The sequence below is a fragment of the Panthera leo genome, chromosome D1, assembly GCF_018350215.1.
Source record: "Panthera leo isolate Ple1 chromosome D1, P.leo_Ple1_pat1.1, whole genome shotgun sequence".
Classification (NCBI taxonomy): Eukaryota; Metazoa; Chordata; class Mammalia; order Carnivora; family Felidae; genus Panthera; species Panthera leo.
Window position 1 is genome coordinate 11,467,052 of NC_056688.1, and position 26,433 is coordinate 11,493,484.

General features: G+C 52.4%; 1 protein-coding gene and 1 long non-coding RNA gene across 2 annotated transcripts; one reads left to right on the plus strand and one right to left on the minus strand.

Annotated features, from left to right (window-relative positions):
- Positions 1–6,350: 6,350 nt before the first annotated feature.
- On the minus strand, positions 6,351–8,734 carry LOC122200502. Its single transcript, XR_006193824.1, has 2 exons — positions 7,366–8,734; positions 6,351–6,527 (listed from the first exon to the last, which is right to left on the minus strand). It is a non-coding gene; the product is annotated as an uncharacterized LOC122200502 (long non-coding RNA).
- A 42-nt stretch (positions 8,735–8,776) lies between these two features.
- Positions 8,777–24,254, plus strand: ANKK1 (ankyrin repeat and kinase domain containing 1). Its single transcript, XM_042905955.1, has 8 exons — positions 8,777–9,270; positions 14,588–14,882; positions 16,038–16,189; positions 16,407–16,456; positions 17,051–17,206; positions 17,893–18,011; positions 18,604–18,640; positions 19,779–24,254. Exons 1-8 carry the CDS (start codon positions 8,777–8,779, stop codon positions 21,080–21,082), a joined length of 2,607 nt encoding a protein of 868 aa, XP_042761889.1. The 3' UTR covers positions 21,083–24,254.
- The last annotated feature ends 2,179 nt before the right edge of the window (positions 24,255–26,433 follow it).

Below are 26,433 nucleotides of genomic sequence, written 5' to 3' on the forward strand. Positions count from 1 at the left end.
GTAGTACAGAACCTGCTTGGGATTCTCTCTCTCTGCCCCTACCCCGCTTGCTCTCTCTCTCTCAAAATAAATAAGTAAATTAAAAAAAAATTTTTTTAACTTTTTATTTTGAAATAGTTACAGATAAGCATGCAATTGTAACATGTAATGTTGAGATCCCAATACCCTTTTCCCAGTTTCCCCCAGTAGTAACGTTTTATGTAACTACAGCTTACTATCACAATTTGGAAATTGACAGTGATACCATCTGTGAACCTTATTCTCATTTCCCCAGTTTTACAGGCACTCGTGTGTGTGTGTGTGTGTGTGTGTGTGTGTGTGTGTGTTTCATTCTACACATTTTATCAAATGTGTAAATTCATGTGCCCACCATCAAGCTCTAGAGCGGATTCCTTAAAGGATTCCTTATTATGCTGCCCTAGATGGCCACAACCAGCCCACCCTCCACTTCTGACCACCACAAATCTGTCCTTTAGCTCCATAAACTTGCCCTTCCGAGACTACAATGTAAGTGGACTCGTATAATATGTAACCTTTTGAGACTGGCTTTTTTCTTGGGAGAGTCATCCAAGTAGTTATGTGAATCGAGAATTGCATCCTTTGATTGCTGAGTAGCGTTCTGTAGTATACCAGTAACCTTAAAAATAAACGTCAGTGATTTTACCAGCAAAAAATGGGTTTAACTGAGTATAGCAGAGAAATACAATTCAAGACTTGCAAAGTCATAGGCAACTCCAACAAACAAAGGAGGGAAACACTATTTTAAGGAGAAGAAGGAAGAGGTTGGGAAGGGTTGTTTTGAATGAAAGTCCACTGGAGGAAAGCAAGACAGGGTGATGACGGCCTCTCATTGGCTGAGCTGCTGGGATGGTCCATTTCTTTTAGGAGATGCAGTGTCCATCTTTTCCCTGTTGGGACCTGTAATGGATGATTCTTTCCTGTTGATGATCCTCCTTTTGGGATCTGCAGTTGACAATTCTTCCTGTAATTGGCATTGAGTGGCCCTGCTCCCTTTCTAGCCTCCCCACTCCATGGTAGCGATACATACACCACAGCTTAACATTCGCTTGCTAAAGGACATCCAGGCTGTTTCCAAGTTCTAGCTATGACACATAAATCTGCTATAAATATTCATGTTATGGTTTTTGTGGGAACATGTTTTCATTCCTCTGGGATGGATGCCCAAGAATACCATTGCTAGGTTGTATGCTAAGTTGTATGTTTAGTTTTATAAAACAATGTCAAACTGCTTTCTAAAGTGGCTGCACCATTTTACATTCCCACCTCCAAAATATGAATGGCCCAGTTTCTCTGTATCCTCACCAGCATTTGGTAGTGTCACTTTTAAAAAAAAATTGGGGGTGAGGAGCCAAGATAGTGGAATAGCATAGAAGTGTTTTTTGTGTCTCATATCCATGAAATACAATCAGATCAACACTAAACCATCCTGCACACCTAGAAAACTGGTTTGAGGAAAGACACAACAATCTGCACAACCTGAACCACAGAACCCAGCAGGTACGCAGCGCGGAGAGTTGAACTGGGGGAGAACAGAAGCCGCAGAGGGCAGGGAGCTGTTTCTGTTTTCAGAGAGAGGACGGAGACTGGGGGGAGGGGAGCGGTATACGGGAAAAGCACCCCCACAAAAGCAGCTGGAGGGAAAGTGGAAACAGACGCAGGGACTGAACCAAAAAGGGAGAAAGGAGAGGGTTTAAATTCCATTAGGACTAAAAACAGGGAGCGCAGAGGCTGAAACGGCGCGGCTCCATACCTGGTGGTGCTCTGGTGGGAAGGGCGAATCCCCAGGAGCAGAGCGGAGTCCAGGGTTCTTCGGGCCACACGGAGAGAGGCAGTTCCCCCGCTGGGAGGACATCGGGTAGAGACTGTGTGGGTCCCCCAAAGGCAAGGCCCCAGTGGACCCGGGAGAACAACCACGTTCGCGGGCGCTGGAACGAGGTCGTTAAGGGTGAAGCCTGGTGCCAGGTGTGTGTTGTGGTTTTCAATAATCCCGGAAACGCTGCTGCTACACGATCTCGGGAACTTTTTCTGGGGGGGGGCTGGCACCCGGTTGCAGTCTCTGGGCATCGGCAGCAGCCCGGTCCTGTGAACGATCCTGGGTGCGGCCGGCACCCGGCCAGTGCTCGGTGAGACCCTCCAGCTGAGGAGCAGAACGGGTCAAAGCCGCAGTCCCTCAGAAGTGAGGGGTCGGGAAAAACAGCCGCATCTGAGACGGAACTCAGGAGGGAAGTGCTGCCTGGCGCTTGGTCACAGACAGTGTAAAAACAGGGAGTGAATGGAAGCCGGAGACAAAGGATGGACGTGCAATTGCTGACCGGGGAGAACAGAATTGAGATACTACAGACCGGGTGGCTGGGTGACGCCATTTAACCGCTCCCGCGCATGCGCTTACGCACCTACGAGCGCCACAACAATCCGACTCAGTAGTCTAAGCAGCGCCATCTAGTGGAGAAGGAGCTGTTATACTAAGCCCCGCCCAACTAGGCCAACCTCGCTCTTCAGGAACACAAGTCTCTCCGCCTGCTTAGTTTATGGACTATAAATCGCTTCCTAGTTTGACTTCTAGGGGAAAATGAAGAAATTTCAATCGTATTTCAGTCTGTTCACTGGTCCATCTTTCCACTTTTCTTTTTTTTTGTCTTTTTCATTTTGTTTCTAATTTTTGAATACAGAAAGAGAAAAAATTTATTTTTATTTTCAATTTTTATTAAAAATACTTCTCTTTACTTTTTTATACTATATATTTTACTTTTGTGTAATTTTTTCAAATTCTATTTTACTTCCATCATTTCATTTTATTCTATTTCAGTGTATTCATTTTTTCAAAATTTCAAACGATTTCCTTTTTTTTCTTTCCCCTTTTTTTCTCTAATCTATCAAGCCCCTTTCAACACCCAGACCAAAACACACCTAGGATCTAGCATCATTTATTTGACTTTTGTGTGTGTGTTGTTTTTAATTTTTTTATTTTAATTTTTTAATTTAACTTTTTATTTTAATTTCTTTTTTTACCTCATTAATTCCTTTTCTCCCTTCAAAATGATGAAATGAAGGAATTCACCCCAAAAGAAAGAGCAAGAAGAAATGACAGCCAGGGACTTAACCACCACAGATACAAGCAAGATCTCTGAACCAGAATTTAGAATCCTGATAATCAGAATACTAGCTGGAGTAAAAAATAGTAGAATCTCTTTCTGTAGAGATAAAAGAAGTAAAAGCTAGTGAGGATGAAATGAAAAATACTGAAACTGAGCTGCAATCTAGAATGGATGCCATGGCGGCAAAGATGGATGAGGCAGAACAGAGAATCAGCGATATAGCGGACAAACTTAAGGAGAAAAATGAAGCAGGAAAGAAGAGGGAGACTAAGGCAAAAGAGCACAATTTAACAATTAGAGAAATCAGTGACTCACTAAAAAGGAACAACATCAGAATCATAGGGGTCCCAGAAGATCTTGGTTGCAGCAACTTCTTACTCAACACATCTTGTGAGGCAAGGGAAACAAAAGCAAAAATGAACTATTGAGAACTCATCAAAATAAAAAGCTTCTGCACAGCAAAGGAAACAATCAGCAGAACTAAAGGCAACTGACAGAATGGGAGAAGATATTTGCAAACAACACATCAGATAAAGCGTTAGTATCCAAAATCTATAAGGAACTTATAAAACTCAACACCCAAAAAACAAATAATCCAGTGAAGAAATAGGCAAAAGACATGAATAGACGCTTCTCCAAAGAAGACATCCAGATGGCCAAGTGACACATGAAAATATGCTCAACATCACTCATCATCAGGGAAATACAAATCAAAACCACAATGAGATACCACCTCACACCTGTCAGAATGGCTAACATGAACAACTCAGGCAACAACAGATGTTGGCGAGGATGTGGAGAAAGAGGATCTCTCTGGCACTGCTGGTGGGAATGAAAACTGGTGCAGCCTCTCTGGAAAACAGTATGGAGGTTCCTCAAAAAATTAAAAATAGAACTACCCTATGACCCAGCAATTGCACTACTAGGTATTTATCCAAGGGCTACAAGTATGCTGTTTCAAAGGGGCACGTGCACCCCAATGTTTATAGCAGCACTACTGACAATAGCAAAGTATGGAAAGAGTTCAAATGTCCATTGACAGATGAATGGATAAAGATGATGCTGTGTGTGTGTGTGTGTATATATATATATATTATATACATAATATAATGTAATAACATAATATATAACATATATTACATATATAATATATATATACATATATATACATATACATATACATACATATACATATACATATGTAGACATAGACATAGACATATGTATATATACATATACATACATATACATATACATATATACAAATACATATACATATATATACATAATATATAACATATATATTACATATATAATATATGTAATAATAACATAATATATATATAATATATATGTATACACACACACACACACACACACACAAGGGCGTCTATTTGGCAATCAAAAAGAATGAAATCTTGCCATTTGCAAGTATGTGGATGGAACTAGTGGGTATTATGCTAAACGAAATTAGTCAGTCAGAGAAAGACAAATATTATATGACTTCACTCGTATGAGGATTTTAAGACACAGAACAGATGAACACAAGGGAAGGGAAGCAAAAATAATATAAAAACAGGAAGGGGGACAAAACATAAGAGACTCTTAACTATGGAGAACAAACAGAGGGTTACTGGAGGGGTTGTGGGCGGGGGTTGGGCTAAATGGTAAGGGCCATTAAGGAATCTACTCCTGAAATCATTGTTACACTATATGCTAACTATCTTGGATGTAAATGAAAATATAAATAAATAAAAGAAAACCAAAAAAAAAAAGAAAAAGAAAAGAAAAAAGAAAAATAAAAAATAAAAATAAATTGGGGCTCTTGGGTGGCCCAGTTGATTGAATGCCCAACTCTTGACTCACCTCAGGTTATGATCCCAGGGTCTCTCTCTCTCTCTCTAATAAAAAGAAATTAGCCAATCTCATGGGTGTGCAGTGATATCTCATTGTGGTTTCAGTTGGCATTTCCTTAAGGCTAACATCTTTCCATGCACGTATCTGCCACCTGTTTATCCTCTTCAGTGAAGTGTCTGTTCATGTCTTTCCTTCATTTTTAATTCTATAGCTTGTCATTTTATTTCTGTTGAGTTTGGGAGGGGGGGCATTCTTTACGCATTCTAGAAAGCTACCACTTTGTCAAATGTCTGGTTTGTAAATGTTTTCTCTCCCATACCTTGACTTTTTACCCTCTTCACAGGATCTTTCACAGAGTGAAAGTGTTTAATTTTGTGTAAATCCAATTTATCAACATTTCCTTCATGGATTGTGCTTTTGGTGTTCAGGCTAATAACTCTCTGCCTAGCCCTAGGTCCAGAAGATTTTCATCTATTTTTTTTTCTGAAAATGTTATAGTTTTACATTTTAGAGTTAAGTCCACGATTCACTCTGAGTTAATTTTTGGATAATGTGTGAAGTTTGGGATTTGGCGTTGGGTTTGATTTTTTTTTTGTTTTGTTATTTTGTTATTTTTGTTTTTTGCCTACAGGTGTTCGCTTAGGTGTGTTTTTAAAGGTTAATCCTTACTGTGACCTTTTGAAGTAGGTATTATCATCCTATTTCACAGACGGAGAAACCCACAGAGAGTTGGTAATGTTGACCAACGGCCAGTGGCCGGTAAGCGATGGGGAAAAAGCCAGGTTTTGAACGCAGGTCTAAGTGACTCACGAGTTCTTGCATTTAACCCCTGCCCCCACTGCTGGATTCTATCCCTTCCTTTCTGGGACAGCCTAGCTTCCTGGGCTGGGTGTTCCAGCTTCCGACATACATTCCTTCATCTTGACCAGCCTGGCCCTCACCTCAGTACATAGGCTCACAGAGTTCGGAGCCTGCCAGAACCTGTCCAGGTGTCCTGTGACATGTTTGCAGGGTGGAGAATGGGGACAGACTGGGGAACTTCCCTGTATGCAAAGAGCTTGTCATTCTGGTTTGGGGAAAGGCTCACGTTGGATTTCAGCATCTTCCAGAGGATTGCAGAACTGCTCTATCAGCTCGCCGGTCTGGGGGTGGTAGGCTGAAAATTTTTAGGCCCCCTAACACACACACACACACACACACACACACACACACACACACACACACACTCAAACACACACACTCATACACACTTTTCATATAATAACTCCAAGTCCAGAGAATTTCTGTCCCCCATCTGCCAAAATAAAATACATTGATAGAAGGCAATAGAAAGGACTCTCAGCATCTGGGGGCAAAATTCTTGTGGCTAGAGCATACTTCCCGCTCCATCTGGGGGGTCCGTGTCATGGTCGGACCATACCCATCTTGTTCATTCCCATTCACGGTAGGAGCAGGCAGTTGAAGGTGGTGCTCTCCCTCCAGCTCTCTCCTCTCTACCTGCTGGTTGTAGACTTCCCAGCCAGGCTGGCCCCAGGGACTTCTGCACTCAGACCTCTAGAAAGAAATAAGCAGCTTCCAGATCTCCTTTGCCCCTTTCCAACTCCCTAAGCATCAACCCACTTAATGAGGGATCTAGAAGTTCTTTGCTTCTATGACCTTAGTCTCAGGAAAGTCCTCTCCCCTTATGACTTTGTGTTGGGCTTTCGTCCCGGCCCTTGTGAGCAAGATAAAGGGAGAGGCACAAGCCAGTCTAATGACTCCAGTTGCTATGAGTAGGTGCATATATTTATTTTGCCAGATTCTTCAGAAGTCTCAGGGTTGCTTGAACCCACAGCTTGGCAGCTTCTGGTTTCTTGCTCTCCCTGGGCCAGGGGGAATTTCCCCGACTGGTTCAGGCCATTTGACCCTGGTACTTCCTCTGGTGGCCTCAGCAGATGGTGTTGAAGGGCAGAAATGTGGGGCCGAGTCGACCTTTCTCAAGGCCAGCGGGCTTTTCACCCTCCCAATCTCCATTCTCACCCACCCAGAAGATCTCCCGACCTCCCTGACAATAATGTCCTCCATCACCCTCCAAGCTTCCCCGTGGGACATTCCGAGTCTTGTCAGGGGCAGGCAGAGCTAACCAAGAGGCAGTAAGTTCAGTTGTGCCCTGCCCTGCTCCAGCCAAAGCAAGTCACAAGCCTTCCTGTGACATCTTTGGGGTCCATGTCCTAATCAGGATGCAGATTCCATCCCATGCACACTCTTCCAGACTACAATTCTATTCCCCTATGTCCCCCTGTATTCTTAAAGGGCTACCCTCCTACTCCTCCTGTGCCCACTGCTTCTCCTAGCGGACCTGGCTCTGAATGTCAACTTCCACTTAGTAGCTACATGGCCATTGACTACTTACTGTCTTCAAGCACAGTTTCTTCATCTGTAAGCAGGAAGACATTGCTCTCGTAACCTTGTGGGCTATGTGGATTATCCTCTCCAAACGTTGTGGGCTCAAACAAGATCATACCTATGAAGTATGGACAGTAGCCAAAATTGATGCTGATCCTGGAACAAAGTTAATGCTCAATAGTGGCTATCATTGGTCTGTTTGACAGCTGTCCCTGGGCCCATCTCCTGTCCTTACCCTGCTTGCCAGAACTCAGTGTGGGGTTTGCACAGAAACTGTTATGCAAAGCTTCCTCTAGTGTCTCTACTCACCCATCACATCCCCACTGTTCCCTGGGAGTCTCATAGTGGTCGTGGGTGAGAGGCTCTACAGATTTGGGCCAGAAGGAAAGCATTTCCTCCTGTGGTAGGTGGGCTCCTTGAACTTGAGGTTGGTCACTCAGGGGGTTCCCTGTGGCCCAGCCGCAGGGGAGGAGTGACCTACCCTGCACTGTCCCATGACAGTTCCCCCAGAAGCACCTGCCCTGGGATGCCCCTGGAATGCACCTGCTTGTCTGTTCAAGCACTTATAATGTTCCCTGCTCTGTGGGTCTCCCAAGTGAGGGGACAACTCCATGGACAGAGGACCCAGAGGAACCGCCAGGCTCAGTCCCGGGAAGCTGTCCTGCCTCTTCGCTTGTATCCCCTAAACACGGACCAAGGTAACTCTGCCTACAGGGAAAGCTCCCCATCTTCCCAGCCAGCCAGGTTTGCCTCTGCGGGTGCATTTTCTCCCCTCCTTCCTCTGGTCTCTGCACTGAGCCCTGGGGCCAGATTTCTCCACAGCCCTGACACCGCTCTGAGCTGGTCCCACCTCAGGGATGGGGCCGGGGTCATGCTCCAGCTGTTCCCTGAGCCTCACCCCTGGTCCCTGGCAACAAGCCACCCCAGTAGCTCGGCCAACGCGTCCACCTCCCCATGGTCATCCCTAAATCTAATGCCAATCCCTCTGAAGGCGTGTGCAGAATACAGTGCCAGGAAGGGGAGCTCCCTGCAGACAGACACCCGCCCTCTCACCCCACTGTTCCTGCTGACCCCTCTTTGGTGACGTTTAGCACACCGTGACTGGTTGACAGACAAAACAAAACAAAACAAAACCCAACAATAAAGGCTGCATGAAGCCAGTCAAGCCGAAAGACTCTGACCAGAAAAATCCCCACTACCACTTTTTTTCTCCATTCTTGCTGTGGAGGGGTGGGTTCCAGGCCCCCACACCCATCCGCAGAGACCCCTGGCACAGTTTTCAACCCTTCATAAATCCTTGGCACGGGTGAGCGGGAGTAAGTAAATCACCTCCCACTTAGGGCTGGGTAGAAATCAAGTGGGGCCCTCTTCCCTGGCTTCCCCGACACCTTCCTCCCCCCGCACCTCCCCCCAGCCCCATGCGGGAGCTGGGGTCCAAACGGAAGGCTGAGACTGAGGAACGGTGCTGGGGTGGGGAGGGGCTGGCGGGGGGCGGGGTGTCCCCGGGGAGGGACCCTCTTCCCAGGCCCAGGCCCAGGCCCGTCGCCGCCTGGGGCCTCAGGGCTCGGGTTCGGGTGTCCCCGCCCTCGCAGGGCCGGACCGGCCCCTCCTGGCGCCGGCGCCTCCCCATCCGTTCCCACCCCCCGGGCCGAGCGGCGGGAGGCCGGGCGCTGAGCCTCCTCGGTGCGGAGAGCGCGCGGCCTGGGGGGGGCCCGGTGGCCGCAGACCCCATGGCCGCGGGCGTGGAGCAGCGTCTGGGCAGCCTCGCCGTCTTCACCCGCGACGACTTCGAGGGCGACTGGCGCCGGGTGGCCAGCGGCGGCTTCGGCCAGGTGTTCCGGGTGCGGCACAGGCGCTGGAGGACGGAGTTCGCCGTCAAGTGTGCCCCCTGCCTCCAGCCCGAGGCCTCCAGGTACCTGCAGGCCCCGCCCCTCTTCTTAAAGGGGGTCAACGGAGGCCCCGCGCGCGGGCTCCCCAGGGAGGGGTGGCCGGGCTTGGGGCTGAGGCTCGCCGTCCTCTGCGTTTCTAAACTCTGCCCAGTGGCCTGAGCCACCCAGGCACAGCCACTTTGTTTCCATACCTGAACCGCCTGGACGGCCAAACCCATCTGTGGAATCCACAGAGGTCAAAGGTGAGCCACAACTGCCCTCCAAAGACACCTTTGTCCCATCAGACCTCCCAAACTGGTGGGCCTCCTTCCTCCTGGGTGTCAGGGTGGTGATGATGACTCTTGATGGCCCTCTGCCATGCGTGGATCCACCCCCGAATTCTCCCAGCAGGCAGGGCTGGGCCTGCTGACAGTCAGTCTGTGGCACTTGGCCCAGGGATCGATGCTCAGTGACCCGTGGAGATGCACGATCTCCCTTCCCCTGGCCGTCAGTGTGGCCTCTGCCCAGCCAGTGCAGGCAAGGAGGCGTGGGGACTGGACACGGCCCAGCCTTCTGGCCTGAGAGCCTGTCCAGGCCACTTGTTGGCGAGTCAGGCAGGGAAGGCGGCAGTCTCTGACCTTGCTTTTGTTTCTGGCTTCTCCTTGACTCATTGTGCGCACTGTGGCCGCACCTGCACATGCCTCCTTTTTTCTCCTTCCTCTTTCTCTCTGCTTCCACCCATCCCAGTCTCCTGCCCACCACATTTGCTTGGACTGGCTGTGTGCTGGTCCCCTGTGCAGCCATGAAGGAGACGCTTAGGATGTGAAGTCTGAGTGTGAGAATCCTGTTGTCCTCCCAAGGCTCCTGGGCCACCAGTTAGAAGGCCTGGGGAGGGGCGTCTCCTAATTTGGATGTTGTGTTCTCTGTGGTCACCAGGCAAGCCCCCAAGACACATCCTCAGGTTGCACCCACTCAAGCCAGCCCCTTCTCTAATTCCTGGGCTTTCCACCTGCTTCGCGAATGTGGGCAAAGTGAGACAGCCCACAACTCGACCCTCTTCCTCCTTCAACACCCTCTTGCTGGCTTTGGAGTACAGTCAGATTTTTCTAGGGTGTGTCCACATCATCTACGGGCTTTGAAGTGAAGGGCAAAAGGAGAGAGATGGCATTCCTAAGACTGCGTTGTTAGGCATGGTCAATAACTTTCTCTTTCCAAGTTCTGGGAACACTCTGGGGGAAAGGGCTAAGGGATTTAATGACGATTCATGCCTGCTGTGTGTGGAGTACTGTCCTAGGAGATTCGTGTGGAGTCACCGGATACTTTTTATACCACTTCATTCATTCCTTCCCTTGACAAATGTTTCTTGCTCTCCTACTATGTGTCAGGCACTGTGCCAGACCCTGAGATACAATGATGAGTGCAACAGATAGGGCCTTGTTCTCCTGGAGCTTAGAGCCTGGGGGGGGACAGAGACATTAACCAAATAACTCTACAGGCAGATGTAACTGTGCTGTTGTGAGAAAAGCAACAAAGATTTATTGTTCTGTGAGAGCTTATTAGAAGAGTTTGGGATCAGAAAAGGCTCCCCTGAGGAAATTACAGTTGAATGGAAGAGTGAGGGATGAGTGTGAGTTAAGTAGTTGAAGAGGAAAAAACTTTCCAGGAAGAGGCAGCAGAGTGTGCAAAGGGCCTGTGGCAGGCGGGGCATAGTAAGTGAAGGTGGGGGGAAGGGCTGTTGTGGCTGGAGTTGAGAGAGAGGGAGCAGCGGAAAGCCACTGAAGGGTTTGCCGCCAGGTCGGGGGTGTGTGACAGAAAGGAGCTAATAAAAATTTGCAGTATGGAGAATGGATTGGAGGGGTAGAGTGGATGCTGGTCCAGTTAGTTGTCACCATTCAGGCAAGAGGCGACTGGAGACCAGCCCTGTGCATAGTGACAGAGGGAAAGACAGGCATGGATTATGCAGTATTTAGGAAGTAAACATCCACTTGACTTGGTGCTGGGTTGTGTATGGGAGGCAGGATGGGGAAGAGGAATGTCAAGGCTAATCTGATGTCTGGCTTGCCCAGAGGAACAAAGGGTCCAGTAGAATGTCTGGTCCCTGAGAGCTGAGTCTGTGTCTGCTCACTGCTCTATCCCCGGAGCCTGGTACATGGTTGGTGTCTGTTGAATGAGGTTGACAATTAATAAAGGGAACATGAAACGAGGCCCAGGTTTGCAGAAAAAATTCATGAGTTCAGTTTTGTATACAGGTTGAGTTTAAGGTGCCTTTAAACAGCCAACGAGAATTGTCAAGTGGACTTCAAAGTGAAGGGCTGACCTAACAATATGAAAATTTGTGCGTCATTCATTATGATAGGTTGTAACTGAAGCTGGGGTGTGAATGATATTCATTCGCTCTAAGCACTAAGTGAGCAAAACAAAGTCCCTGCCCTCATGGAGTTTATAAACTAAGGAAGAAAGGAAACTAGGGGAAGATGGAAAATAAGTAAGTAAATAATACATAAATAATTTTTTTCTATAGCACTTACAACTACCTGATATTTTCTTGATTAAAATGCCTAAAGAGGCTTGAATAATCTGATCTCCCAAGAAAACATTTGATCTAAAAATATTAATTTGTGGGCTGTGTATGGAGGTGGAGGCATGAGGATTGCCGGAGTTGGAGTAGTATTGCTGTTAGTTAATTACTTAATTAATTAATTTTTATTTATTTATTTTGAGAGCGAGCGAGAGAGAGAGAGAGAGCAAGCAGGGGAGGGGCAGAGAGACAGAGGGAGAGAGAGAATCCCAAACAGGCTCCATGCCAATGCAGAGCTGGTCGCGGGGCTTGAACTCACAGACTGTGAGACCATGCCCGGAGCTGAAACCAGGAGTCAGTTGCTTATCTGACTGAGCCCACCCAGGCGCCCCGTGGATTGCTGTTTAATGTAGACTTGAAATCCTTACTCATTAGGTATCATTTGAGTAGAGATTTGAAGCAAAGAAGTAGCAAGCCATGTGGCTGTCTTAGAGCAGAGGGAACAGGAAGTGCAAAGGTCCTGAGGTGGGAACATGCTTACATGGTGGAGGAGGAGCAAGAGGCCCTGATGGCAGAAACAGAGGTGGGGAGAGTCAGCAAGCTATGCCCCGGGGGAGATCTTGCAAAGCTTCCTAGACCGTTGTGAGAACTTTGGCTTTACTGTGAATGAGAAGAAAGCCAATGGAGGGTCTTGAGCATAGAGGTGACATGCTCTGACTGACATTTTATGAGTATTACTCTGGCTGCTGGGTTGAGAGTGGATGACAGAGGAAAAGAAAGAAGCAGGGAGGCCAATTAGGAGGCTTGGGCCAAGATGTCACTGGGTAGAGGTGGTGAGAAGTAGACAGAATGTTGCTCTGTTTTGAGGGTAGAGCTGACAGGATGTGTTGAGGGGCTGGTCGTGGGAAGGGATGAAGAGGGGTAGAGGAGGACGTCGGATCTTTGAGGGTGGGAGGCTGGAGGCCCCGTTCACTGAAGGGAAGGCAGAGGGAGAGGTGGGTGGCCCGGGAGAACCAGGGTTCTGCTTCAGACACCCTGTGTCCTCTACCACAGGAGATCCCGAGGCTGGGAGACACAGTGTGGAGTGAGAAGGGAAGGGCCGGTCGGAGACTGGATAGGGGAAGGGGGAGGGATCTGGGACAATGCTGGCACACGGCCAAGGAAGTGAATACTTCGAGAAAAAAAGAGGGAGAGACCTGGCTGGTAAACCGAGACCCGGAAGCTCTGCACAGGCTGTAGCACTGGGCAGAGGTTGGGCTCAGACACCTTGGCATCAGCTGCTCAGAGAAGTATCAAGACCTGGGTCGTCTGGGTGACTCTGCTGGTTAAGCATCCGACTCTCGTTCTCAGCTCAGGTCTTGATCCCAGGGTTGTGAGTTCAAGCCCTGCTTCAAAAAAGAAGAATCGAGACCAGACGCCCAGCGACAGGGGCTGGTGGGGGATGAACCGCAGACACAGCACACGTAGACTGTGTGTCTGGGCTGTCGGGGCAATTGTGCAAGCTGTTGTTCCCATTCCGTAGTTAAGAAACTGAGGCCCAGAGAGTTTACTTGCTCAGGGTCATGCAGAGAATAAGCAGTAAAGCTGGGATGTGAAACCAGTGCAGCGAGATCCCCAGATCCCTTGCTTGCTCCTTTCCACGACCAGTATCTCAGTTTCTGGGAACTCAAAAGGACAAGAGGAGACAGATGATAAGTACAGCAGAGGTGGAGGGGAGGTCTCTGGAACAGAGCAGAGGTGGAGGCGAGAACAGGAAACCTGGACCAGCCACCCTGTCCAGATGTGAGGAGGAGCAGGTAGGTTTCCTGGAGGGCAGCAGTCTCTGGCTGGCTTCCCGGGGCCGCCCTGCACGCACATTCCCAGCAGCCTCCGCCTGCAGTGCCCACGCGGCTTTGCAAATACCGGGCTTTTAAAAATGTCATTTCTCCCTAAGCCTCATCCCTGCAATCCCCAGACAATCCCCAACAATTTGCATAGTTACCACTCTGTGGGCGAGAGGAGCAAGAGGGTCCGGCAAATGCTTATTTTGTAAGGCCTTTCCCTTAAGTCTCGACTACCAGTTCGACAAAGACGTATTGTGCTATGCGTGGCGATGTGCTGTGGGGGGGAAGCAAGATGAATAATTGCAGTTCACCCATTAGACGGAGTCCGGAGCAGCCAGTGCAGACCCCGCTTCAGGAGAATGGCTATGGGAGGAGGCACTGTGCGTGCGTGCTAGCTGGAAAAGCGGATCACAAAGCACCCCACATGGTGTGATGGAGAGGCGGACAGGGGAGGGGGGGAAGGAGCGAAAGGGAGGGAGAAAAGGAGAGAGACACCTTGAACATGTATATGTTAAAATATGAACAGAGGCCAACTCTGCAAGCTTGGATTACTGATGATTTAATTTTCTTCTTCCTAGTTCTCTGTATTCCCTTGATTTCCTGCGAGGATATGTATTATTTTCATAATCAAAATGGCAGCAAATGATATTTTGAAACAGAAGCATGAGGCGTGATGTTGGTCCTCCAGGGGCTTGTGACCTACCGGGGGAGACAAACATATAGACAAGTGGCAGAGCAACCGGCTGGCTTTTTGTGGCCGCCCCTGTAGAACGGACTTGCCCCTAAGCTTGCAGACTCCTTCGCTTTCCTGCCCCGTTGCTGCCGGCCATCTGGGCCCCACTCTGTGCATCTCGCTAGGCATCCTTCTAGAAGTCACCTTCCTCCTGCACTACCTTGCAAACTCCCGAGGCTTTTCCGGGTCTCCAGAGCCTGGCACTAAGCCTAGTTTGTTGCTGTACTCGTTGCTCTTGGAATTAACGGGTCATCTCCTTGCATCCCTCATGCCCCGCGTGTCCGCAGCCATGATGTGGACTGCCTCGTTGAAGAAGCAGCCAAAATGGAGAAGATCAAGTTTCAGCATATCGTGTCCATCTACGGGGTGTGCAGGCAGCCCCTGGGCATTGTGATGGAGTTCATGGCCAACGGCTCCCTGGAGAAGATGGTGCCCACGCACAGCCTCTCCTGGCTGCTCAAGTTCCGCATCATCCATGAGACCAGTCTGGCCATGAACTTTCTCCACAGCCTTAAGCCACCTCTGCTCCACCTGGACCTCAAACCAGGCAACATCCTCCTGGACAGCAACATGCATGTCAAGGTAAAGGCCCCAGTCAACCTCCCTGCCCCCTTTGCACTCCAGAGTCTCCCGCAGGTGAGCAAGATTATCTACCAGCTTGACTAGCCTGCCGAGAGTTTCAAGTGGCTCCATTCATGCACAAATACTGAAGCCAGGGATGACACCTAAAACGACGGATGAGCAGTAGAGTTTGGTGCATGGATCTGGGTATCAGGATGCCTGCAATAACCCTCTTTGGACTTCAGTCTTCCGTTTTTACTGTGGGTAGAATATTCCCTGTCCCTCCCATTCTTTGCTTTGGGTGGGGATGTATGTAAATGAGATGATTCCTAAGAAAGGTTATGATGGCCTTCACTTCCTAAAATGTGCCACCCTCTTCTGCCCCAGGACCTTTGCACATTCTGTCCCTACTGCCAGGACCAGTGTTCCCCTCCTCCCTTCTTTATTTAGCAGGCCATGCTCATCTTTCAGCCTTCTGCTTAAACATTACCTCCTCAAGTTTTCCCTGATGGATCCCAACAGGCCCCTGTTACTATATACCCTCATGGTACCTCTGTATCTTCATAGTGCTATCCCCAATGTTAAGTGTATAGTCATTTGTGAAACTGTTTCATTAGTGACTATACCTCCCTATTTGAGTAAGGACTTAGAGGAGTAATAGGCGTGGGGGTCTCAGCTTTCTTATCTGCTGCCTGATCCTTAGTTCGCAGGCTGAGTGGTCAGTGAATGGTCAGTTGGCATACGAATGGACCAGTGGATAGAATCCATGCTGGGGATAAATATACGTGGTGTATATACTTCCGGGCCCTTGGAAGTGGACGAACAAAGACGGCAACTTTGTCCACAGTCCGTCTGGATCACAGCCACACCTACTAAGTACTTGCTGTGTGCCAGATACTGTTCTAAGTGCTCTTGGCACATTTCTCCATCTAATGCTTGTCAGAGCACTGTCACTTAAGTGTCCTTGCTATTTCCAGTTCATAGATGAGGAAACTGAGGCTCTGAGAAGGTAAGGAACTTGTCTGAGGCCATCCAGGTCATACGTGGGAGAGGTGCCCAAGTTCTTGACCACTGCCCCGTCCTGGAAAGGGCAGGCTGCAGGAGGGGGAGAGATCAAGGCAGTTTTCTGGAGGCGAGGCTGTGGCTCCGTTATCCCTGCCTGTGGTTTGCCCCCAGATTTCAGACTTCGGCCTATCCAAGTGGATGGAACAGTCGACCCGGATGCAGTACATCGAGAGGTCAGCTCTGCGGGGCACCCTCAGCTACATCCCCCCTGAGATGTTCTTGGAAAGTAACAAGGCCCCAGGGCCCAAGTACGATGTGTACAGGTGAGAGGGGGCTGGGCTCACTCTGGGGGTGGGGGGTGGGTAACTGCTTATCACCACCCTGCCTGACCCGTCCCCCCCAGTCCCAAGGGCACAATGACAGGGCAAGGGGGAGGAAGGATGGAGGGGCACTCTGGATGGGAGCGTGTGGGGCCCACCATGTAGGGCGACCACGGGTGTCTGAGAAGGTCACTGAGGGCACTCTTTGCCCTGTCTGCAGCTTCGGGATTGTCGTCTGGGAGCTCCTCACTCAGAAGAAGCCGTATTCAGGTAGCAGGCGGTGCCGGCACCCTCGGGTGGGGTCCTGGAAGGGGCTGGGAGAGGCCGAGGGCTCACAGGGGAGGGCAGGTGGCAGCTTGGTGTTGGGGAACCATGTGCTCTTTACGGATTCTCGCTCTTACCCTCCTACCTTCCTGCCCTACTTTCCAGAGCTCACGTAACAGTACAAAGAGGGCATACGTCAGCCCAGACCACGCTTCTGGCTCTAATTCCTTTGCTTCCAAAGTATTCTTTCCTGTCTCTCCTGCCCCCACCGCTGCCACCTAATGCCAGGTACATAGACTGTCAGGAAACCCAAGCAAACTCACAGAATGAAAAGTGAAAGCCTGTAACCAGGCCTCTGGACATCAGAGGCCTGTCCCGTCTTGGCCTGGGAGGTGGCCACAGCTGGACCAGAGACCCAGTAGCTCAAACTGGAACCTCAAGTTGGCCTGCAACCTAGCTGTTGACTCACAGTGCATTTATGTTGCCCTTGCTGTGTGCACTACTCTGTGGGGATCCTGGGAGCCCCCCCGCCCCCGTACCCTGCCCAGCCACTCCAGCTCCACCTCCCGGCCTGCACACAGCCTGGGCTTCCTCTCACAGGCTTCCACATGGTGACCATTGTCGTCCAAGTGGCCGCAGGCATGCGGCCCTCCCTGCAGTCTGTCTCTGATACATGGCCGAGCGAGGCCCAGCAGATGGTGAACCTGATGAGGCGCTGTTGGGATCAGGACCCCAAGAAGAGGCCCTCCTTTCCAGGTTCTTGTCCAGCCCAAACTGCTCAAGGGACTAGGGAGCAGGGCAGGGCTGGAGCTTGAGGGGGCCAGGGCTGAGGCTGGAGGGGGCAGGAGAGGAGATGCCTGGAGCCTGGGCCACTCCTGAGGGCTGTGCTTGGCCCTAGGGCACAGTCTTTCTCACAGAGCCGGGAAGGAGGAGGGCAGCTGAGGATGGCCGCCCCGAGTCTTAGGGTGACCGTGCACCCCCGTGGGAGGTAGACCAGAAAACCCATGCTGGAGGGTCTGGGCCTCACTGTGCTGCTTCTGAGTTTCCCGGTTAGCCTGGTCCTTCCAGGGTACAGCATCCCCATTTGTACAGTGTTCCAGACCGTGAGATCACGGGCCCGGATGACCTGTGAGGATACCCAGCCCTTTAGCGACTGTGCAAACACACGCGTATGTAACTGTGAGCACCTTAGACATCACCTGCCCGCTTGTTTTATGGAAAAGGGCCGACCCTCAGAGGGTCAGTGACGTGACGTGCTAAATGTGGCCCCACGGAGCCTCCGCTGGGACCCAGCTTTCCTGCCTCCCGGTGCGCATGTGTGAATTTGCATGAGTCCAGGAATGGATGGGGGGGTGGGCACCGGGAATGTTAGGGTGTCTAAAATGGAGAAGGGACGGCTGGCCAGCCCGTTGCTTTTTTTGTCTCTCTCCTTCATGGAGCAGAAATCACAGTTGAGACAGACATGCTCCTGTTCCTGCTGCAGAGTCCCGTGGCAGACCCGGAGAGTGAGGCCCTGGCCAGGAAGGTGTCGGGCAAGCTGTCTCTGCACCGGCCCGGGGACGTGAGTGCTGGGCGTGTCTCTGGCAGGTCCTGGGATGTGCGCGTGGGAGCAAATGGGGACTGAGACGCAGCCCACACTGCTGGCCACGCCAGGAAGCCCACTTGGGGACAGATTTTCCTACTTTGCACAATGGTGGCTGTAGCTCCAAGCCCCTGAGAAGGACATACGGTCTCTCGCATGTGTGGGTTCATCTGAGCCCTGCCCGCTTTCACCTCACAGCCTCAGTGTCCTCACTCTGTTCTCCTGTGCCTTCCCTACCATGGGGACCAGCCAGGAGCTAGCAGGGGGCTCCTGGCTGAACCACGGGGGCTCCTGGCTGAACCACAGGGCCAGCCACCCTGCACTCCATGTGCCCCAAGAGGAAGTCAAGACCCTGGACCAGGGTCTCTTTCTGGCAGGGTCTCCCCTGCTCAGGACGTTCGTCCAGCTATTGGTAGGAATGGCATAGGGGGGGCTTCCTAGGACAGAGTGGGATGGGAGTCCCCACGGGTGCTGGAGAGGGTCAGAGAGAGGGGAGGGGTGGAGGAGGGTACAGACCAGCACCGCCCCACTCACCTCGTCTGCCCCCCGTCTTCTGATTCCCTGTCTCCAGGTCAGTGAAGAGGTCAGCCAGGAGCTAACGGACAACGGTGAGTCCAGAGTACCACACTGGACCCAGAAAATCCACAGCCGAGAGGAAAGTGGAATCTAACTACAAGCTTTCCCCATCCCGCCTGCCCCTGCCCCTCCACCCCGATTGTCACAAATCAGGAGTTGGTGTGTCCCTTTCTTGGCACCCGGCCCCGTGTTCCAGAAATGCACTTGCCCCCAGGGCTTAGGCTGTGCTTCCCTTCAGGTCTGTGTTCTTACAAAGCCAGACTCCTCCCTTCCTGGCTTGGAGGTAGAACATCGGTTTTCACCCCTGACTGCGCGTTAGAATTAGCTGGGGCATGAAACCCTGATGCCTGGGCCACCTAGACTGATTAAATCAGAACCTCGGGTGTGGGGGCCGTGGGAAGGGATTTTTGTTACTGTTATTGTTGTTTGCTTGTTTGGGAAATTGTTGCTTTTCTTAAAGTTTTTTCTTTCTTTATTTATTTTGAGAGAGAGAGAGAGACAGGGGCAGAGAGAGGGAGAGAGAGAGAATAAGAGGGGAGGGGTAGAGAGAGAGGGAGAGAGAATCCCAAGCAGGCTCTGCACTGTCAGCACGCAGCCCCACTCGGGGCTCAGTCCCTTGAACCGTGAGATCATGACCTAAGTTGAAATCAGGAGTCGGATGCTTAACCAACTGAGCCACCCGGGTGCCCCCAAAATTGTTGCTTTTAATCCTAACACATTCTGGGTGGAGCAGGAGGAAGCCTTAGTGGCTTCAGGAGGAGTCCAGATCATAGAGCCTGTTTTCAACTTGCATTGACTTACTTTGTGCCAAGCCCTCCTCTGAAGGTTCTTACCCACCCACGTTGTCCCCACAATGGTAGTTTGTGTCGCCTTTACGGATCCGGATCCGGAGACCTGAGGTGGCAGGGAATTGGCAAAAGTCAGGCGGTGCTAAGGGTGGACCCAAGGTTTGCCCCCAGGCCTCCCTCTGCCCCGTCCTCACAGGAAGGCCAGCCAGAGTCTGTTCGCTGGGATGAGGACGCTGCGTAGAGATCTGTGATAGCAGGAAAGACTGCCCTCCCTCCCGGAGTCTCTGTGCCTGGATGGCACTTTCAGGAGGCAGGGGGCTGCATGAGATGACCTCTGGACAGGTCAGAGGCCCATTTTTCAACCCTATCTTCCTCCCGGCAGACTGGGGAGACTACCTGAAGTGGGTTCTGCGGCTCTCGGACGGCGAGAACCCCGTCCCAAGCGGTGAGGAGCTGTGCACATACGAGAACAAAGTCTCCCCCCTCCACTTCCTGGTGGTGCAGGGCAGCGTGGAGCAGGTGAGGCTGCTGCTGGCCCACGAGGTCGACGTGGACTGCCAGACGGCCTGCGGCTACACGCCCCTCCTCATCGCCACCCAGGACCAGCAGCCCGAACTCTGCACCCTGCTCCTGGAGCACGGGGCCGATGCCAACCTGGTGGATGAAGACGGCTGGGCCCCGCTGCACTTCGCAGCCCAGAATGGAGACGACCGCACCGCCCGCCTGCTCCTGGACCACGGGGCCCACGTGGACGCCCAGGAGCACGAGGGCTGGACCCCGCTCCACCTGGCCGCACAGAACAACTTTGAAAATGTGGCACGGCTTCTGGTCTCCCGTCAGGCCGACCCCAACCTGCATGAGGCCGAGGGCAAGACCCCTCTCCACGTGGCCGCCTACTTTGGCCACGTCAGCCTGGTCAAGCTGCTGGCAGGCCAGGGGGCTGAGCTGGATGCTCAGCAGAGAAACCTGAGGACGCCGCTGCACCTGGCGGTGGAGCGAGGCAAAGTGAGGGCCATCCAGCACCTGCTGAAGAGCGGGGCGGCTCCCGATGCCCTTGACCGGAGTGGCTACAGCCCACTGCACATGGCGGCCGCCAGGGGGAAGTACCTTATCTGCAAGATGCTGCTCAGGTACGGGGCCAGCCTCCAGCTGCCCACCCAGCAGGGCTGGACGCCCCTCCATCTAGCAGCCTACAAGGGCCACTTGGAGGTCATCCACCTGCTGGCTGAGAGCCATGCAGACCTGGGGGCTCCTGGGGGCATGAAGTGGACGCCCCTGCACCTGGCCGCCCGCCACGGGGAGGAGGGGGTGGTGTTAGCACTGCTGCGGTGCGGGGCTGACCCCAATGCCCCCGAGCAGTCGGGCTGGACACCCCTCCACCTGGCTGTCCAGCGGGGCTCCTTCCTGAGCGTCATCAACCTCTTGGAGCACAACGCCGATGTCCATGCCCGCAACGAGGTGGGCTGGACTGCCGCCCACCTGGCCGCCCTCAAGGGCAACATGGCCATCCTCAAAGTACTGGTCAAAGCCGGCGCCCAGCTGGACGTCCAGGACGGGGTGGGCTGCACACCCCTGCAGCTGGCCCTCCGGAACCAAAAGCAGAACATCGCTGCCTTCCTGGAGGGCAAGGAGCCCTCACTGGCCGTCCTGGGCGGTGCTGAGCCTGGAGCCCAGTCAGAAATGTAGACAACGTGGGGCCTCCTTACCCGTGAGGAAGAAGGGTTGGTGGAGGTGAAGCTGGGCTTCTGGCACGGCCCCTTCCCTGTCCTTGCCACCTGCCCCTGGGGCCTTGAGAGGAAACAGGAGGCTGGTCTCCCCCCGGAGGGAAGGGAAGTACACTGGGGTCGTAGCTGGGAGTTGGCCCTGGCCACCTCTTCCTCCTCCCGAACCTGGACTCAAGCCCCCAAAGTGAATTCCCTCTTCCTTCCCCAGATTCCTGCCATCTTTTGCCACTTGCCCCTGAGCTCCCAGGGGCCCCTGCATCCTGGGAACCCTCTCTGACGGTGAAGGGACGCAAGAGAAGAGGGGCGTGCTCCCTCCTCGCTAGTATCTGTCTACTTGGCCCCTGTCTCTGGCAAGACCAGGAGAGCCAGGCATGTGCTTTTCAAAAGGGGCTGTAGCTAAAAGCCGGGAGGAAATCTCTGCCTGCCCTTTACAGCCCCAGCCAGCCCCCTGTTGCCACACAGACCACACCTTCCTGGTGGCCCTGCTTCTGGCTCCTGGGTCTCCCACGTGGTCTCGGGGATGAAGAAGGGCAGCTCCAGCTGCCCATGAGTGTGATCCTCTGTGCGTCCCTGGCCTCCCCTACCTCCCCTTTGCCCTGTCTAGTTATATGGCCAGATTGCAAACCCTGAAGTCGATAAAGCTGTGGATCTGAGTCTCCCCTTTGGAGACGGGCTGACCCGTGGGGCCAGTAGCGTGCGTATGGGGCTTGGTGTGTGTATAAGCTCACCCAGTGGGAGGAGGGAGGGGCCAGAAGTGTGGAGTTGGAGGAGGTGGTGATGGTGAGGGGTGGGTTATTGGGGCAGGGACTTCCCTCCCAGCCACAGCAGCTCAGACAACTGTTCCCTGTGACCATACCCTGGCCGCCCATGTGCTGGCCTGGCCTGCCCTACACATTGTGGGGCAGGTTTCGGGGCAGAGCAGGGGCTGCTCACACTACCCTTGTGTTGACTGGGCCCAGCCTCTGCTTCCTCTCTGGCTCTGCCGGGAATGGCCGGCCTCAGAAAGGTGGGGGGACTTGAGTGGGTAAGAATGGGTGCCCTAAAGTCCTATCCCACTCTCTCCACCTCTCCGCACTGCTGGAGCAGTCCCTCCAATTTTGATTTAAGGATGTTTTGTAATTGTCAGAGAAAAGGAATCTTCTGCCCCAACCACTGGCCAGCTCCAACCCCCAGCCCCTGGGCAGGCTCACCTCTGTGCGGGGCCGGGTGCATGCGGGGCCATCAGTCAGCAGCCTGCTGTCAGCATAGGGTGAGAGGCAGAGCAGAGGAGACCTCTTACCCCACATACATGCTGGCAGTGTTGTGTCTCTGGGCTGTGGCCCACCTCCTGGGCCCTAGATGCTTCACCCCATCACGTCACAGCCCGTGGCCGCCACGGAGAGCCCTGAGAGTAGCACCGAGCTGGGATGTGCCCCAGAACAGTAGCTATAAATCAAACCTACGCATTAGAACCTCCTGGGTGAGGTGTGTGGGGGTAGAAGAGCTATTTAAACACTGGCCCTACCCGGTTAAACAAGAATCTCCTGGGTTAAGCTGGAGAGCAGCCAGGGCTGAGAACAAACACCAGGGGGTGTCTCATTTCTCCCTGTGCCCTCTCCTTAGCACCACCATGATGACAGTAATCCGCCGGCAGCCCACTGGTGGTGGGCTTTTCTGGGCTAGTTGGAGGAGTGGGGACTCCTGAGGACTACCGTAGGCATCACTTGAACGTTCATCTTTCTCCTCCCTGCTCAGCCACCTGGTCCATTCTCCTTGTTCTTCCTGAGGTTGAGCCTTAGGCAAGACTTGTAGCTGAAAATGCCCCCTGGGAGTTCTGTCTTTCCAGAACATGCTAGAGCAGGAAGGGGGAAGGGGAGAGGACTCTGTGCTGTTTGCCTTCCCTGTGCACTGAGGTCTGTCTGGCTCCCACGCTAGGATTCTCCACGAGCCAGAGAAGGTGGGGGGGGCTACCTGTTCAAAGCCAGGTGAGCTCAGACCAATCCCTGGGAATGTCCAGGAGTGAGGCACAGGGGGACAGCAGTGTTGGGGCTCTCCTGTTGGAAAGAACTTGAAAGATCCTGAAGAAAGAGAACAGATAATTGATGCCTTTGCATCTGCTGTCCTATAATGGCAGGGATTCCGTGGACATGCGGTCAGGACTACCCCTGGGAGTCATTGCATCTCACCAACCTGATGGTCCCGGGGTCCAGGCTGAGATTCTCAGACCCCTGCTTCGTCTACAACCTGCCTCCAGGAGGTAACAGACGTAGCGGGTTCAGACCAGCTCTGGCCCACAGCCCTCACATTGCCTACCGGCACCTGCTTGCTTTTCAAGTCAACCCAAGCCAGACACATCACACAGTGTCTGTGGTGAGTCCCACTGCCACACAGCTGCCTTCTAGAGGTTTTCGTGGGATGTTTAGAATTGGATTTTAGTGAGGTCCTTGAAATTTCCAAGGAGAGAGTCTCCAGCTGGATTTCAAATCCTGTTTGGGGGAGTTTGGGGGGTGGCCAAGGATAGGAACTCCCTAGTTTCCTACTGGGCATCTCTACTTGGAGGTCCTACAGACCCCATAAAGTCCCAAACTGGGACGTTCCCTCCCCTCCACGAGTCCATTCTTCACTCTCTTCCCATGTCAGTTTTTGCCTGAACTTTTAACCTGGGAGTCCTTCTAGACTGGTGCTGTCCAACAGCACGCCCTGGGAGGTGGGAAACCCATATCTGCAACCGGTTGTTAGCATAGGTCCTTCCCCTCTGTGCTTCTGAGCGCTTGAAATGTGGCCAGTGCAGCCGAGGGACCAAACATTTGAGTTCAATAAACTTAAGTAGCCCCACATGTGCCTAGTAGACAACACAGTCTATAATCTGGCCCCGTCCCTCATCCAGTCAGTTACCAAGCCAAGTGGGACTTTCCAGAAGACACATATGTGGGAGGACACAGCAGAGACGGGCGGTGCCTAGATGAGGTGGAAGGAGCCAGGGCGCCAGAGGCTGGGGAATGTGAACGAGCAAACAAGCTAGGGGTGCAGACAGCCCAAGAGCAGATGGGGTGGTGAGACCCTGACGCCCACCCTGATTCCGGAGCTTGGACCTTGGGGCAGCTGGGAGATGCTCTCCCTTTCTGAGCAGAAGAATAAAATCACAATGAACTGTGCATTCCAAAGACCCTTTGGCCGTGCATAGGGTTGGGGAAGGGACACTCTGGTGGGGGAAAACTGCTCTCATGGGACCAAGAGGACAGTGTTGTCAGGCCTGCTCAGGAAAATCTGGGAGGTATGCATGCACTTTGCTCCTGCAAAGTCCCCCACCGCTCCCCATGCCCAGAGTGGTCTACCTCCCTCCCTGCCTGACCTCTATCCTTCATTCACCTGCAGCATCTGACTTCCACTGTGCATCCAAGGCAGCAGGGAGGCTCTGGGTCTCAGGACAGAAGTCAGGGGTGGAGGCAAGAAAGCCACAAGCAAGTGCAGTGGCCGTGTGGCACTTCCTGTGGATCTGGAGCTGCCATAGCTCCAACCAGGAGTAAAAGGCCTCTCCAGATGCCTCCACATGGGGATTCCCCCCAGCAGCCCTGCTTTATTTGGCAAGTAGCAGAGCTGGGGTGGGAGAGGGGGTGGGAAGCTGTCCTTACCAGGTACCTCTTCTCCCTGCACCGCATAACCCCACAAAGCCAGGGTGGAAGCCACCTCTTCCGGAGATGGTCTGCTCTGTCCCCACCAGCTTTCCGCTCCCCTGGACTCTCCAGACCCAGGGCCTGGGGCACTGGGTTGGCAGGAGAGGACCCTCAGGCACATGCATGACAAGACTCTGACCTGCAGCCCCCCTAAAAACTACTTCCCTGGGGTGCCTGGGTGGTTTAGTCCGTTACGTGGTTAAGCCTCTGACTCTTGATTTCACCTCAGGTCATTATCTCACTGTCATGAGACTGAGCCCCACATTGGGTTCTGGGTTAAGTGTGGAGCTCGCATGGGATTCTCGTCCTCCCTCAAAATAAATAAATAAACATTAAAAAAATAAAGATTTTAAGAAATAAATAAAATAAATAAAAACTACTCCCTTGCCCTGCACACACACACCTCCCACCCCCACCCTACTCATTAGCTCTGCAGCCCAAAAGGCTACCAGGCTGTTCACAGGCACCGGAGGGCAACCTCCTAAAAGACAGAGGCCCAGATGCTTTTTCTTTCCCTCTCTCCCCACCTTTTTAAAAATCATCTTGGGGCACCTGGGTGGCTTAGTAGGTTGAGCATCCGACTTCGGCTCAGGTCATGATCTCGCGGTTTGTGAGTTCGAGCCCCGCGTCGGGCTCTGTGCTGACAGCTGGGAGCCTGGAGCCTGCTTCCGATTCTGTGTCTCCCTCTCTCTCTGCCCCCACTCACACTCTGTCTCTCTCTCCTTCAAAAATAAATAAACATTAAATTTTTTTTTTTTTAATCGTCCCACACTAGCTTCCTCCAGCTTTGCTCAGGGCTGGTCAGGAAACAGGCAGAATGGACAGTGTCAGACGTAAATTTGGAACACTGAATTCAAAGGTCAGCCTGTCATCAAGGCAACGAGTCTCCTTAAGAGAGGCGGCCTAACAGGGGATCCCATGGGTGGGGGCCCAGGGTTAGGAAGACAGGAGCACGTGGGGCAAAGCCCACACGGCCCCTGCATAGGATGGGGGCTAATGGCCACAAACATAGCCTGGGTCCTGGGGCCCAGGAGGGCAGGGAGGCAGTGGGGCACAGGGCTAGGCCAGGGAAGGGATCCCGGGCAGTGGACATACTGCCCCCAAGGCGGGCTGGTCGTCAGTGTCCCTGATTGCAGATGACTGACTGCCCGTGTTCTGAGCCCACCAGGGAAGCAGGACAGATGGTCACTTCTTTCGAGGGCCTCTTGCCCCACCATTCAGGCAGTGCTCTATGCCCTCAGCCCTCCTACTCTCACCAGGGCTGCTGCGCCCCACATCATTGTCATCTATGGGACCTGTGCCTCCACACCCAGCCAGGGCTCTGTCATGGGTGACACACAGCTTTAACAGCTGTTGCGTGATTGTGGGCCACAGACTCTGCAAGAACAGGGGTCACATCCACCTTTTTCCTGTTGCACACCTAGCACCTTGCTCAGGGCCTGGAGCACAATGGTTGCTCGAGAAAGATCCACAGAGGAAGTCACCGGCTGGATGGATGGATGGATGGATGAAATGCAGTTTCTCTTGCACTACCAGCCTTCCCAATTTCCATCTCCCCAGCCAGGGGCCACCTGGGACTCCTCTGGAACCCACTAGGGGAAGAGTAAGGGGAGAGGGCCGGAAACTTTGAAAACTTGCACTCACACGGGGACATCTGAGG